Source organism: Oreochromis aureus, linkage group 19 (assembly GCF_013358895.1).
Source record: "Oreochromis aureus strain Israel breed Guangdong linkage group 19, ZZ_aureus, whole genome shotgun sequence".
Lineage (NCBI taxonomy): Eukaryota > Metazoa > Chordata > Actinopteri > Cichliformes > Cichlidae > Oreochromis > Oreochromis aureus.
Window position 1 is genome coordinate 6,195,560 of NC_052960.1, and position 16,280 is coordinate 6,211,839.

The following is a 16,280-nucleotide window of genomic DNA, read 5'->3' on the forward strand; positions in this document are numbered from 1 at the left end:
ACTACTATGTTTTGGTTCGAATACTATGATTTGCAAAAATACTATGATTTGGCACAAGTACCATGATTTAGTACAAATACTACGAATTGGCAGAAATACTGTGACTTAGTACTAATACTTTAACATAACAGATATACTGTGATTTAGCAGACATAGTATGTTTTTGCACAGATACTACGATTTCACTCAAATACTATGAAATTGCAGTAATACTATGATTTTGAAGGAATACTTTGATTTGGTAGAAATACTATGCCTTAGTAGTAATACTATAACATAACAGATATACTATGATTTTGCAGACATAGTATGTTTTTGCACAAATACTACAATTTGGCAAGAAATACTATGTTTGGGCACAAATACTATGATTTGCTATAAATACTATGATTTGGCACATATACTATAATCAGCAGATATACTATAACATAACAGAAATTCTACGACTTAGTAGTAATACTATAACATAACAGAAATTTTAATTGGGCAGAAATAACATGATTTGGCAAAAAAATACCATGATTTGGCGCAAATTACAAATACTATGATTTGGCACAAATACTATGATTTAGCAGAAATAGTATGTTTTAACATAAATAATATCTTTTGACAGAAATTTCTGCTAAAGGTACTATTTCTGCTTTTTAGCAGAAATACTGTAATTTTGCATAAATACTATGATTTGGGATAAATACTATGATTTCCCAGAATTACTATGATTGAGCAGAAGTACTAAGATGTAGTAGAAGTACTTTGATTTAGCAGAAATACTATTATGGAGGAGTAATACTTTAACATGGGAGAAATACTGATACACACACACATACACAGAGCGCAAAGGGAACAGTGGATGTTAAGAGTCTGGGCTTGGTATATCTAGGTCAGCTAAATTAGCTGCACCTGCTGTAATCAGCACTTACACACACAGACACAGAGAGAGCTCTGAGTTTTCTTTAGTGTATTTCTCACATTCAGGATTCCCCTCGAACAAATGGCCATAATTTCCTAACCGTAGGGGCTAGAACGCTCATTCTGACACCGTTTTGTTCAGAAGAGATGGGGAAATCTCCAGGTCTTCATAATTCAGAGATAAAATATAAATTATTAAAGCTATATGACTTGTAACACACTGCAACTGAGAAGAGGCGAAGCAAAACTGCCTTGACTTGCCCTCAAACAACGTTGTGTAACTCTAGATCTCTATGGAGCCTCAAAATCATTCTTTCACCGTAAGAAACAGCAGGCTTTGGTGAACAGTCATGGAAATTTTCAGGGCTCTGTTGAAATCCATCAAAAAGATATGACGAGAGAAAAAAGTGCCTCATTTCCACAGTTTGAAATCTGAAGAGATCTGAGTGAGAGACAAATTTCCTATCCTCAAACAAATGTAATTCATGGCCAAACGGTAATAGGTGAGGAAAATACTCTTGAATTGTGAGCATCAGGAGAGTCTGAAGATATATTGGCACAAGCGTCATGTCTCAACTTTGTTTCGTTAAGGAGATATGACGATTTGAAAATGCCTCTCATTAGAAAAATTCAGCGGTGATTTTGAACAAGCTCTCCATTGACTTTCTATGGAGAGTTTTAAGACCTTGTGTTGCTCTGAGGAGATTTGCAAAAATCTGTAAATCCCACAAGAACGATAGTGACATTTTCTGAAAGCCAGCAAAAATACCTACGTTTTGATGTATAATTTGTGGGGTTGAGTGGAAATTGAGCGAGTAGCAAGAAGTTGTTCAGACATGAAGAGAAAATTCGAACAGACCAGCCCTCACTCTGAGTTAATTGCATAGCAACCATAGCAACGCATGTATTTTCTGAAAAATCACAATTTTGCAACTGAAAACTTAAAGAGGCATAAAATTAAAACGGTAGAAGATCTGAAACAGCTGAATCACACAGAAATAGCCCAATAATCTGAGAACATTTTAAAGTTTGAATGGAGTTTCTAGGTGAAAGTATGACAAAGTAGATAAGTTTCAAAAACAAGCAAGTTTTAGCAGAATTGTGGAAGTTTCCCATTCATTTCAATGGGACAAATTAAAGGAAAAAAGTGTAATATTTTAAAAAGTATAACAGTAATAAACACCAAAAGTCATAGCACCCATCTCCAGAAAGAGCAGAACAGTATAGAGTTTGAACGGAGAAAATCGGCTGAAAACTGAGGGAGTAGATAAAGTCCAAAAACGCGACGGAAGCAACTTGAAAAAGAAAAATAAAGAATAAAGAGAAACAGGAACTCAATAGTGTGGAAGCCCTTTTAGGGCATCCACACAATAAAGAATAGAAGAACAATACTGTGAATGCTTTTACAAGCATTCACACTAATTACCTAAATCCTCATTCAGAGTGTATTACCATAAAATGCAATTCATTGTGAGAGTAGTATCACATGTAAACTACAATATACAGCATCATTTTAACTTGAGTAAGTTGCAGCTACAATGTAGTCCCAAGAAGCATTAATAGTATACTTACTAGGTAACGTACTTAGACTGATTTCCTTTCTATATGTTACATTTAGAGTAATGTTTAAAAGTTACTTCATTTAGCAGGGTGTAGCTTTTTTCTCTTCTTATTCTTTTTTTTATACTGGAACTTCATTGTTTCTGTATAAGGTGGTAATTTTAAGACACCTCTGCCTAACTACAGTGAACTAACCAGAAGTCTCGGAATATGCTCTGGTGGTCATTTTACACAAGTTCAGGTGTCACATCCATGAAACCTACACCACTAACCAGCATCAGTCCTACAACTTCACTCTCAAATATAATAAATTCTGGGACAAGCAGAAACTGTATTTTTAGCGGTGCATTTTGTGGCAGGCCAGACTGCTATAAAGTGCACTCTCCTTGTAGCACCACTTCATCTTGGTTCAGAAGAGATGTCCTGGATATACGTGATAATGTAACACGTGTGTTTTTGTTTGTTCATGTTTAGCGCGTTGGGTTGTGTTTTGAAAGCGAATGTTACGTTTTTAAAGCGTGTTATGCGACAGGTGTGTGTAGCACTTGTTACACATCTCAATGGGGGAGCCACACCTTTACCTGACGTACAACGTGACGTATGGCGCACACTTTCAAAACAACAATGGCGAATAGAAGATATTGATCGAGGCGGTTAATGCTCCTTTCGCTGGTTGCCAACCACCATTAAATAACAACAAGAAGAAAATATTGATCTGCTTTTCTTAGTTTTGCACGCTTAAGACGCGATTCAGACTCAAACAAAGCTGCAAAGCAGGAGAACAACATGACCATCAACTGTTCTGTGCCACAGTCCCAGTTTGCTGCAGCACATAGAGATGATGAGATGGTGGAAGAACAACAGAGACAATTTACGGACCGTTAAGATGTGCAACTTAGAAGTAGTCAGAGGTAACTGGATGGAGTTCAGTCAGGTTAAATGCACGGTTGATTGGATTATATCTGAAGATCGTATGCTATTCGTGACAACTCTGCTAGACTCCAAATTTCTCATCCAATAAATGCGGGAGTATCTCAAAGTAAATGAAACATCTAAACTTAACACTTTTTCCCTAAAACGGACTGACATGGGAAACATTAAAGTTGGATTGACACCAGCTAATCAGTCTGAAGGTAAGTGTTTTTTCACTTATTCGAGAGAAGTCAGAAATGTGTTCTTATTGCTGTTTGGTTTGATTTTTCAGCTACCGTGCCAGGTTATTTTCAATCAAATGCTAAGACAAAATGTCAACAGCTATGAATGTGGAGACTCAAAAGACTAGTTAGGTAATAGTTGCCGATGAATTTATGAGACTTGATAGAAACATGGATGTTTGCAACAGGTGAATCGGCGAACTAACGAGGTTGCGCCCATTTACCATGCTTAAAGCTGGTAAATGGTCAGTGTTTTCAGGTGTGCTTGTACTACCTGTACGGTGCGGGGTGCTGACTAAGTCAGGCTAAACTCATTCAAGCATCGAGCTCAAATATTTTTTTCATTTTCGTGCACTGCTCACGTGTCTTTACTGTGCTTTTTGTCGGCACACATTTTGTGTTTATTGAAGCCTTTTGCGAATAATGTTGATCGTGTCAAAACTGGAAATTGGTCCCTATTGACAATACTCTTATTTTTCCAATTTTTTTCCATTTTTTTTTTTTTTGCATTGCATTGCGTATGTCATTTTGGATAGGTAATTTGTCATTGAAGTTTTTGCAACTATGTTTATTTGTAAATTTTGTGGCTTCCGTGCACGAAAATTTATATTGTTCAGTTTGCATGTTAAAAGCCACAAACATGTAGCTAACTATACGTTTTCCTGTGGAACTGAGAACTGTCCTGCCACGTTCAGAACATTTCCTGCCTTTCGTTCACATATGCATAGGAATCACAGAACCAGAAGGGAGACCACTGAGGAGGAGTTCTGTAAGTTCACTGGTGACCTCAGCTGTCAAGTTCCTGGATGTGGGTATGCTGCACAAAACTTCACAACTCTCTGTGCCCATCTCAGATTTCACATCAAAGACGGGGAAAAAAGTACTATGTCCATTTGAAGGTTGCTCTCAATACTTCAGTGTCCGAACATCATTTTCCAGCCATATTTCTCGAAAACATAAGCAGACAGTTCAGCAGTCAAGGCAACAAGAAATTGGTGAAATTGCCATAATACAAGGACAGGACACAGTTAATCTATTAGAAGACAGGATTCACAGCACAATACTACTGATGAAGATTTATCTCTAGATCGATTGGCTTTATTTTATTTAAAAATGCAGGCTAAAATGCTCTTGCCAACCAGCACTATACAGTGCATCATAGAGGAATTTCAGGATCTTCACAGCTGTGCAGTGCACGATGTTCTGGCAAAACTGTCTGACAAACTGTCTGCATTTAATATTCCACAGGCAGAAGTGGATAACATCATTCAGGAACTTTCACAGAATGATCTCTTAACACTGTACAATAAAGGTGTGTTGAGATCTGACAAAACAAGGAAGACATTTTTCAAAGAAAATTTCAGTTATGTGGAACCCACTCAAATTTTTTTAGGATCTGACAGTACAGGCAAACAGCGTTATTTTCAGTATGTACCAATTAAAGAAACACTGAAGTCTCTCTTGAGACAACCCACAATACGGGAACAGTACAAACAGTCAAAACTGCGCCGATCACCAGACATGGTTTTAGAGGATGTGTCAGACAGTCAAAATGTCAAGGATAATGCACTTTTACGGCACTATCCATCATCTCTGTCACTCATTCTCTACCAAGATGCATTTGAAGTGGTTAATCCATTAGGGTCTGGCAAAAAGAAACACAAAATCCTGGCAGTGTACATGACTCTAGGTGAGATCTTGCCATACAACCGGTCCTCTGTTGATGCAATGCAACTTGTTCTGCTTTGCAGGAATACTGACTTCAAAACTTTTGGCCATGACAAAGTTTATTCCCGTCTTATTGCAGACCTTAAAGATATGGAAGAGACAGGGGTTCTGGTAGAGGATGGAACCATAATGAAGGCAGCTTTGATAGCCATCTTAGGAGACAATCTGGGTTCCCACTGCATAGGTGGTTTCACTGAGAATTTCAGCTGCAGCAAACATTTTTGCAGATACTGCTTAATCAACAGGGAAAGCTTTATCAATGATCCACTATCACTTGGACAAAAGAGAACAGATGATAACTATAAAGACAGTGTTGAGGTCCTCTCTACAAGTGACCACTCGGTTGTGAATGGCATTAAATTTGACTCTGTGTTTAATTCACTGAAGTACTTCCATGTGTGCTCTGGGTTACCTCCATGTTTGGGCCATGATTTATTTGAAGGAGTGGTTTCCAGTGACTTGTCGCTATATATTGATACCCTTGTGCAAGTGGAAGGGCATTTCACATACAACCAGTTAAACAGAGCAATTGTACAGTTCAAACACGTAGGAAGTGATGCTTTAAGTAAGCCATGTGAGGTGAAACCAGGGCAGAGGCTGGGGGGTTCAGCAGCACAGAACTGGTGTCTTCTACGACTTCTGCCTCTGTACATTGGTGAAAAGAGAAAACATCCTGTGGATGGTGAGGTTTGGCAGTTATGCCTTAAACTTAGAGACATTGTTGATCTTGTATGTGCCCCCAAGATAAGTCACAATGACATTGCCTACCTAAAGATACTGATAGAGGACTATATACATCTGAGACACAGTAGGTTTCCTGACAAAGCTTTAAAAGCTAAACATCACTATTTGTTACATTATGCAGAGCTTATCCTTCACTTTGGACCACTCATTCGTTTGTGGACCCTTAGGTTTGAGAGCAAGCACTCGTATTTCAAAGCATGTACAAGAACAGTGCACAACTTTGTCAACTTATGCAAGACTCTGACAGAACGGCATCAGTTACTGCAGTCCTACCTCTGAGTGGGCCAACTGTTTCCACCTACAGTTCAAATCATTGGAGAAGCAAGTGATTATAATCATCATCTTTACAACGCTGTCATTCAAGAAGCTGTGGCAAAAGCCGGCTGCACTAATCAGACCACTTTGGATGTGTCAGCAGTTGTCTACAAAGGTATGTGAAAGCCTATGTTTCCATTGTAGATGACACTGATGATGGCTTGGTGTTTGGGAAGATAGCTGTTATACTTGTTAACGATTCTGGATTGTACTTTGTGCTCGAGTTGCATCACTCAGTACTTCTCATTGACCTTGGACTTCACTGCTTGCGTTGCCCTACAGAAAGAAGTGTTTGTGTAAATGCTGACAGTCTGATGGATTATTACCCACTACCACTTCATAACATGGCAGGCCTTTTTGTTGTCTCCCTACACCATTCAGTTTCCTCTTAATTCTTTTTCAGGGATGGAGATTGAAGAGGAACTCACAAGCCTCCTGCCGACACTAGACAGAGAGAAAATAATCTGCATTGTAGAACATCTGACGGACGTTATCGGCGTACAACAAAAAAGTGACCTTTTGTTTGTGGAGGCGGAAGATCTCAAACCCTTTCTCACACCAATTCAAATACGTAAACTACTTCTTGCATTTAAAGGAGGTTTGTGTAGGTTCTGTACAACTCATAGACTTGAGTCTATGATTTGAAGGTCACTCATAGACTCATATGTCACTGATTAGCTTGAGTAGCTTTTTTTTTTTTTCTCTTCACCATACTACACATGTACTTTGACAGTATAATATTGAAGAGCGTTTTGGGGCTCACATTGTCTGGTAGATAATTAACACGGAAAACATAAACAAAAGTGGACACTAAATCTAACACCATTAACCTTTCATTGGTAGTGGTACAACTAAGGGTTTGAAATTGTGACATACTGTCAAATATATTGACTCAAGCTCTTTTCAATGCAAGACCTTGAGTTTGTAGTTCTTTTGCAGTCCTGGGATTGCTTCTTTTCATCTTCAGACAAGGTCCCCAAAACTGCCTTTCTGTTACTACTTAATCCTAATTGAAGGGTTCATCTTTTAGTGAGGACATATTTGTTGACATAGTAGCTTTTTAAGGTAGCTTTTCCAATGATCTTTATTTATTTATTTTTTTTAGATGGCAACAGACCAGAGAACCTGAATGACACCATTACTCTGGAGCCATGCCCTGCTGCATCAGCTGAGACATCAAGCCATCCACCTCACCCCTCCTCCTCCACGTCCACCACTATGTACAACCATTACTCCAGCTCTTGGGTCTCACACTTACAGATTCCTTGGGAAAGATTTCCACTCCGACTGTCGCATGCAATCACAAGAGGAGACAGAGCTCATCCAGAGGACAGGAGAAGTATGGTCAGAATTGTTGTGGAGGCCATGCAAGTTCACTGCAGGAACCCTAAACGTGCATCTTGTGAAGAAGTTGCTAAAATCATTGTAAACAGATACCCTCAGACATTTGCAGATTTTACTGACAAGGGAGAAAGACTGGGTTGTGGACATTATTCACTACTAAGAAGCATCAAATCTAGAGTTGAACATGTTAATCGAGATAATACAACACATAGACTTCGTCAAACAAAGAGAACCAGGAATGAGGAAGACTGCAGTCCCAACAGTAGTGCAACCTCACCTAAAAAAGTTAGATGCCTTGTTGATAGCTATGGTTGTATAAATTGGCAGCCAGTTGACCTTCCTGAGGGGGAAACGCCAGCTTCTTTAGAGGAAAAGAAGCACATCTTGTTAACAGTTTTTAATTCAGAAGGACCTGGAGCTGTGGAGAGACCTGATGTGGATGACTTCATGTGCCTCACATATATTTCTCAGCGGCAGCTTATCAACAGTTGTCCCTCACTTTCAGTAGCTGAAATTCAGGAGCAGTGGCCATTCTTATTTACTCGGAAAGGTCTTTCGAACCACTTTTACAAACTCACAGGCATCGATATCAGTGGGCGCTTAGGTCAGGCCCTCATAACCAAAGGCAGAAGGATTATTAACTATTTCTCCAGCCAGAAGCTCAAATGGAACCTTGGTATAAGGACACTCATCCAGCAGATAGAAAGTGAGGGAGTTTTGACCAACAACAAGGTTGGCACAGCAGCCATACTTCTCATGATGAAGTATTACAAGGAAGATGAAGACTCCCTCTTTGTCTTAGCAGATGTAAGCTTTTTTCATACAGCTGTAGGTTTAATGCTGTTGCTTGCTGTCCTGTTTTTGGGTGTTTTTGTTACATAAAATGTCTTGGTCCTTTTTCTGGCAGGAAACATCTACCAGGATGTCCCTTGAAGCAGAGAGCAACCTGCCAATCACTCCAAGGCTGATTATGCTTGGTAAGCAGTCATATATGAAATAGAGCTGATTAGACCATATTAAAATTTCTGTTTGGCACAGGAGCTTTTTGTGGACACAGGTATCCAGTCTCTGTTTTGTTAGCTCAAATTTCTGTAATTTCCTTTATAAACCAAGGTTGTCGGACATGTGTCTCAGTGAACCCAGCAAAGTAACAATATCAAATTTCACATTACATATTACTGATCAACATGGTAGTCTAGCTACACCAACAGCAGACATACTGAAGTCAATACTGTAAAGTTTAACAGCAGCACAAACTATAAGCTCCAAAATAACCATACAGTTGATTCATCTCGGGTAATTTAATTGGGCTGACTCTTTGTTAGGTGTGTTTAATGTGCAGAATAATTCCCAATTATGTACAATTATAATATTTTAAAACAGACTTATGTACATAAGGCCATTAATAATTAACTGTACGTAGCTATTTGCTTTATGACTATCTAGACAGTGTGAAGAAGTGAAGAATTGAAATTATTTTATGTTGCATAATGACAACATGTTGCCCCTATACATTTAAGGACAAAGTTTAATGACCACCACCTGCTGGATGGTGAGTGCAGAGGGGCGTGTAATTGTTGAGCTGGACAAAGAGAACACCTTTGCTGATGCGATGTCAGTCTTCTTTGGTTCATTCTATGTATTGAACCTGGAATACCAGGAGTCAGCGTGTGCAACATTGGAACTAATTCAGAGGTATGTTTGAACAGTTAGCTAATAGTGATAGATAATGAATATATTATCCCTAGGTAACTCATTATTTCAGATCACAACTCAGTGTTACTGTATGTTACTATTTATTGTGGCATGTTATAAGGTTTTTTGTAAGGATAAACCCTGAAGAGGGAACAAAATGTACCTCCAAGGTTGGGACAAGCAGAAGGACTGGGACCATTGTGAAGCGAAAGGTTGTTCACATTAACCCTCATGTCACAACTTTCCTCCAGCGGCTTACTGAATTTGAGTGGAAAACTTCAAATTAGGTAACTGTTTTTGCCATTTTTAGTCAATTTCTTGTATGATTTTAAGTGACCAATGTGTTGTTACCTGTGTCTCCACAGATGATCCATGGCCCATGCTTTCTGGACATTTACACAAGACGAACAACAATGAAGACGAGCTCTCTCGCCATCTTGCAAGACGCTGTCTCTGTCCAATAGGTTTTTTTGAGTGCAACAGTTTTGATTTTTTTTTCCTCCTTTTACCCGTTTGTTGAAAATTATTTCAGCTACTTACACTTTAATTGTCACATGTATTGGCTCACCCTACAAATCAATGAACTCAGTCCACAAAGCAAGATCAGGGTTCAGTGCAGGTCAGTCAAGTTCCTTCACACCACACATGCTCATCCATTTCCTTGTGGACCCTGTTTTGTGCATTGATTTGGTGGTGTGAGCCAGTATTTTGGTTAAAGTGTATATAAAAGGTGGGGCTTGATATTATATTCATTACAATTCAGTTTATTTGTATGGTGCCAACAAAATGACTGCCAAGGCACTTCACATTGTAGGTTTAAGACCCTACAAAATATAACTGAGGAACCTAACACTTGAGCATATGTTGTCTGCCATGATATGGATATGACATATCGTTTTTGTTTGTACAACCATATGAGAAAATAATGGCTTACATGGTTTATTAAAAAGCTTCCTCAATGAAAATGTTTTCAGTTTTTGATTGTGGGAATGTGTATTTCAGCAGGGAAAAATCAGAACAGAAATAAAAAGTGGTGTGAAGCACATGGATTATTTGTGTGTGTGTGTGTCTATCTCAATCACTCGATCGATAGTGGGTATATATGTTTCTATATAACTATAAATAACTGAATGGTACTTTTTTTTTTTTTTTTTTTTTTTTTTTTTTTTTTTTAAAACCCTCCAGTCTCTTACAGTATGTTACTGTTTCCTTAAATTACGATGTGTTAAATAGTAAATGACCGCCTGTTGGGACACGGTATCCTCTAGCAGAGATGCATATTTTTGGTACTGATGATGCGTGATAACGGTAAAGTTACTGGTAAATATATTGCAGTTGTAATTACCTTGCAGCGGGCTTACAGTGACATACCGTGAATAAACGGTAGTATACCAATTTCTTAATCACAGTATAATGTTACTTTATGGACGTAAATTTACGACATAACAACATAACGGTATCTCACTGGCGACAGTGAAACGTTAGTGGTTGAAGGCTGCTTGGTAGCTCAGGCTGTGGTCACCTCGCTGAAGCTACTAATCAAAGATGGAACTCGAAATTTAACAGAAGGAGAATGTCTGGAGAGCAGCTGCTGACCTGAAGCTTCACAAGGCTGAAAGCACAGTTGGAGGCAATGGTTCAGAGTTCTTTCTTCATCGATCAAGTACTCACAAGATGTCTTGATAACAGCCCGTTACTGCTAACTAAGATAAAATAAACAAAGGTTTATGACACAGTCGCAAACACAAGAGGATAAATAGATGCGTGTTGATAGTTTAGATAAAGAGTAAGACCACGTAGGTAGCTCAGAGCTGTTCTAGTTTAATTTATATTACACACATTAAATATGATCGGGGCAGCCAATGATTCTCTGATGCTGACATAGATAATGCAACATGACCAAGATAGGTGTCAGTAAAAGATTTTCTGGGAACTTGCTTTTGGTATAGGACGCCAAACAAACAGTTTTCTTTGATCTTGGCAACCCAAATTGAAACAAGTTTATATCAAGTATAAACTTGATATTTTAAACGTCAAGAGCTACTAGTCATAACATGCAGTAGTGGACCATAAACACCCCTGCCTTATCCTGGAGGAACTGTGGACCTGACTCTCTTGCCGGCCACTGGAAGAGTACAGCACACTTCACTTCTTTCTATCGCCTCCTGATTCTTGTTAATGATTTATTCTATTTATTCTCCTGCCATGGCATGATCACACTTGATCCGTCTATGTAAATCTTCTGTGGGGGAGATGAACTCCCCCCTAACCTGGCGTCCTGGCTCCCCCTTGCCGTAGCATGTGTGTTGTACCTCTAGCCGTGAGAGCAGTCCCTAGTTAGTTCCCTAGCTACTTTCCCCAGGTTGGACTTGAACATGCGACTCCCGCTCCAAAGGCGTGGAGTCTTACCACTACACCACTATCCATCTATGTATCTGTCTATCTACATCTCTATCTATATATAAAAATAATAAATAAAAATAATAAAAAGAAAAATTGCCCTCAAGCGCAAATGTACTTTGAAATGAAATTTGTGTTTTGAAATGAAATTTGCCTCCTACGTAGCTTCCTAGCAACGTAGCTCCGATGTGTGCCTTAGTGTAATCAGTATAGCAGGAAATCATGCATTGAAAAAAGTTCCCTTTTGCTTGCAATGCAAAGTGCGATTAAATATGTTATTTTTAACGTGTTATTTTTTTTTCAAATTAATTAATCGCAATTAACGCGTTATATTCCTACCCCTACGATAGACATAAACACACATCGAGCTACACTTTCAACCTGGTGGCCACAGCTGACATTAGCTGACATATTCCCCAAATCTTCTTATTCATGTTCTCTTCACTGTAAACGTGTGTTGTTGTTGTTGTTTTTTGTTCTCTCAGAATAGGCAGATCCCTTAAGTGCTCTATCAAACTGAAGTTTTTCTGAAAGCCACAGTGAAATTTAATCAGCAATTAAAAAAACTCAGGATTTAACATCACTAAAACTCGCTCCTGTAATTTACATCGCCCATTTAACAATAGCTCTCAGTGGTGGGAGGTTACACTTTAAATCTGCATTACAAAAACCTAATAAAATAAAATAAAAAAAATACAAGCTATTAAGAATATTTAGTCAAAGGAGATTTACCCAGCATGCATTAAATCAGCTGGAGCGACAGTGCTGGAGAGTCTCTGCTTTCCCTGCATGGAGTGGGAGAAAGTGTTTTCACTCCGTGTTTTCTGCTCGTTCATGTGCATTTCAGGTACCGTATAATGACTCAGAGTTGGCAGCACCAGCCTGAAGACAGGCCCAACTTCTCAACCATCCTGGAGAGAATCGACTACTGCTTACAGGTAACTAAACGGAGCACCGTGTGGGAACCTGACTGTCATGCAGGCACTGATTAGGGCTGAACAATCAGAGGAAACAACCTAACTGTGACTGATTGTTTACTATAAGCTCTCGGCATGCAAAGACTGATTACACAACACAAGTTTGTACAGAGCATAAGAAAGCGTATGTGTGCATGAAAAGTTCCATCTGAGAGGAAGACATAATCTGCAGTAGTGGACTACTTGCTCTGTCGGACCACTCTGCAGGACGATAGAATCAATCAGTACAGCTGACGAGTGGCTGAGATTATAATGTAAACTGCTGCTGCATCTTATGCCATAAGTTGTTGATGCACAGCTTTCAGTTTGCTGAACCCACAGGCGAACTGTGAATATTCCACAACTTTGTTAGAATCTGCTTGCTGGGACATTGTTGCCCTTCATTACTGTTAGTGCAGCCAAATTGTCGGTGCACTGCAGTTCTCCGTAATTTCCTTCTCGTTAATTCTCTGCTCGACCTCATGACATTTTCCAGGGAAAAGTATTAGACAAAGGAAGTAACTGTTTTGACCATTCATCCACAGCCATGATCTTTGAATCTTTCAGGACCCCGATGTGGTGAACGTGGCTCTGCCTATCGAGTATGGGCCAGTACCCGAGGAGGAGGAACATGCCCCCATGCGCCCCGATGACCCCTCAGCTCCGACTGTGCTGGTGAATCCCCAGGTGCCCGATGGGGAGGCTCCACAGCCACCTCCCGCCTACCCCACAGAGGAGAACCGGAGAGGAGGGGAGCACGTTGTTGTGACGAGCACAGCGTCTGAGGCCAAAGCACAACCATCGGCTCAGCCCCAGCCATACCTCCACATGCACCAGCACCCTCACACACAGACCACCAACACAGTCACCTCTGCTGCCCCCGCCACACTCACTGCCAAGGGACCTCATGTCACCACCCAGCCCAGCTCAGAGGGAGGACACATTAACCTGGCTTTCGCCCAGGGCCACCCCTCAGAGAAGGACGCCCACACTGGGAAAAGCAGCAGTCTGTGGAACCCTACGTACGGCTCGTGGTTCCTGCAGCAGCAGCAGCAGCAACAGCAGCAACAGCAGAGGCAAGGAGGGGTGGGCGGAGCAGGAGGCAGTAGTGGCAGGGTTCCTGGAGAGGGGCAGGAGCACGTGGGCCGGACAGTGGCTGAGGTGGCCGGGGCGTTAGGTCTCCAGCACCAGCACAAGCAATTCCAGCCTCAGCTCCAGCAGCAGCACCAACTCCAACTGCGGCACCATCAGCAGCAGCAGCAGGGTCTATGCAGACCTCTGCTACCCCCTCCACCTCCTCCCGCTGCCCAGTCTCCCCTACTTTTAGATTCAGCCGCCTTGCCCCCAGTCCCCCTCTACAGACTGAGACGTTTCCCCTGTGGCACCATCGGATACGGCTACCAGGAGCAAGGCCTCCCCATGGAGTCCAGTCACAGTAACGCCAACCCACCTCCTCCACCCCAGCAGGGCAGCATGCCCTCCTCAGCAGCCCACCAGAGGGGGGGACCCATTCCTACATCAGTGTCCATGGGTCAGTCAGGTATACCCGAGGATAGCCGCCCACTGCTAGTTACGATGGGGACGGTTCAGGACCCACGGCTGCCCAGGATGGAGGGCCACAACGCCACCGTGCTTTAGCCCACAGGCCTGCGCAGAAAGTCTTCTTTTTCAGGCCCCGTCTTTGGAGACTGTGCGAGTCACACAGCAAGAAACACTGTGCCGTGAGAGACTATTTTTCACCACTCCTCCCGTCCCACCATTTTGGAAAGAACCCATCTCTCTAAAACGGGCTTTTTACACCAGAACCTTTGAGGTGTGTTCAAACCCCAGTGGATGCTAAAGCACATCGGAGAACTAAAAAGCTTTGGGAGGCAAAATGTAGAGTCAAACATAGTTTTGAGAATATAAAAAAAGAAAATGTATTTTTTCAACATTGGAGCGATTGAGTGAGAAAACTGAGAATCACCTGGAAGACTTTCCACACGATTGTGACTAGGAGAGGTCAAGCTAATGTTCGACTGAGGAGGCTTCACGACTATCAGAAACAGACTATGAGGAGGAATAAATCTCTATATTTTGCCAGACTTTGACTCTCAACCTTTGGTGATCAGTTTGACTGTAGCTGCCAGCCACATGTGTCATTCTTCTGCAGAGCCCTCACACTGTTCCTCATCACTTTGGGAAAAGAAAAAAAAAATGCAGCGTGGTAAATAGCTTGTATCAGACTATTTTTCAAGAATATCACAGGAGGTGACGCTGGATTATCAGAGACATTTCTACTAAAAAAAATAAATGATAATAATAATAAAAATAATAATAATAATAAGAAGAATACTGGGAAAAAATGTGGTTGTTGATGTTTGCTTGCCTGCTTGTTTATTTATTCATCTCTTTATTTATTATTTGGAAGTGGCTTCAAGATCTTGAAAAGGACAAAATCATTGACCGCCTCACATATCACCGCCTTTATCCAGGGGATGCCATACCCTGCTGTGAAAAGATTTTGTTTATTATTCAAATATGCTTTGCTTGTAACTGTGTAAACTCTGAATGATGATTCACCCTGATAAAACATGAAACCTTGCCTATGCTTATCAAATGCCTGTGAAGACAAGTTCCTGTGCAAAGAGCAACGGAAAATGCCACTTAAGCAGACGTTTAGTATAGTACGGACAGAATGTTTAGTAAGATATGCATTTGTCAGTTAAGCAATCTATATTCTGAGAACAGGCGGAGACTGCCTCCGTCTGCTGTGTAACCTACATGCCTATATAAACTGCAATAAAGAAGAGTACTGGTGTGACTCTCATTAGAGACGTTCACCCCATGTACATGTGATTGTTTATATTGTCTCACTGTGTCTCTGTTTTACTTTGGCAGCCTTCTATTTGGGAGATTTTCCCTTAACACCTGCATTTATGGACTTCCTAAAATCCACAAGGAAGGGGTCCCACTCAGACCCATAGTCAGTAGCATAAACTCAGCCACTTATAACATTGCGAAACACCTTGCTACCATCCTCGCACCTCTCGTGGGAACACCCACACCACATCAAGAACTCCACCGACTTCACCGACAAGGTCCAGAAACTTACCCTGGATCCAGATGAAACCATGGTGTCCTTTGATGTAGTCTCCCTCTTCACTTGCATACCCACCACGGAAGCAGTGGAGACTGTCAGAAAACGACTACAAGAAGACAGCTCCTTGGAAGACAGGACCAACTTCACACCCGATCAGATTTGCACACTGTTAGACCTCTGCCTTACCACAACATACTTCAAATACAATGAAGGCTTCTACAGACAAAAACATGGCTGTGCCATGGGCTCCCCTGTGTCACCTATTGTAGCCAACCTTTACATGGAGGAAGTGGAAAGAAAGGCTCTTGGCTCTTTTGAAGGAGAGTACCCAGCCACTGGTACAGATATGTAGACGACACCTGGGTCAAAATCAAGACACAAGAAGTGGAATCC

General features: G+C 40.9%; 2 protein-coding genes across 8 annotated transcripts; both read left to right on the plus strand.

Annotated features, from left to right (window-relative positions):
* Window positions 1–2,626: 2,626 nt before the first annotated feature.
* LOC120434678 lies at window positions 2,627–10,291 on the plus strand. Of its 7 annotated transcripts, none has more exons than XR_005609274.1 (9): window positions 2,627–3,602; window positions 4,352–4,435; window positions 6,400–6,525; window positions 6,814–7,008; window positions 7,516–8,561; window positions 8,662–8,731; window positions 9,275–9,449; window positions 9,620–9,736; window positions 9,815–10,291. XR_005609274.1 is itself a non-coding variant. In XM_039602929.1 (9 exons), exons 1-8 carry the CDS (start codon window positions 3,491–3,493, stop codon window positions 9,734–9,736), a joined length of 1,974 nt encoding a protein of 657 aa, XP_039458863.1. In that variant the 5' UTR covers window positions 2,627–3,490; the 3' UTR covers window positions 9,815–10,291. The 7 variants fall into 7 exon arrangements, 6 of the variants coding, with proteins under 6 accessions (XP_039458863.1, XP_039458864.1, XP_039458865.1 ...); XM_039602929.1 differs by having other exon boundaries at window positions 9,571–9,736; XM_039602930.1 differs by having other exon boundaries at window positions 6,814–7,005; window positions 9,571–9,736.
* A 1,983-nt stretch (window positions 10,292–12,274) lies between these two features.
* Window positions 12,275–15,136, plus strand: LOC116325310 (ALK tyrosine kinase receptor-like). The gene is made up of 2 exons (XM_031746159.2): window positions 12,275–12,787; window positions 13,373–15,136. The coding sequence occupies exons 1-2, from the start codon at window positions 12,707–12,709 to the stop codon at window positions 14,441–14,443; spliced, it is 1,152 nt and encodes a 383-aa protein (XP_031602019.2). The 5' UTR covers window positions 12,275–12,706; the 3' UTR covers window positions 14,444–15,136.
* The last annotated feature ends 1,144 nt before the right edge of the window (window positions 15,137–16,280 follow it).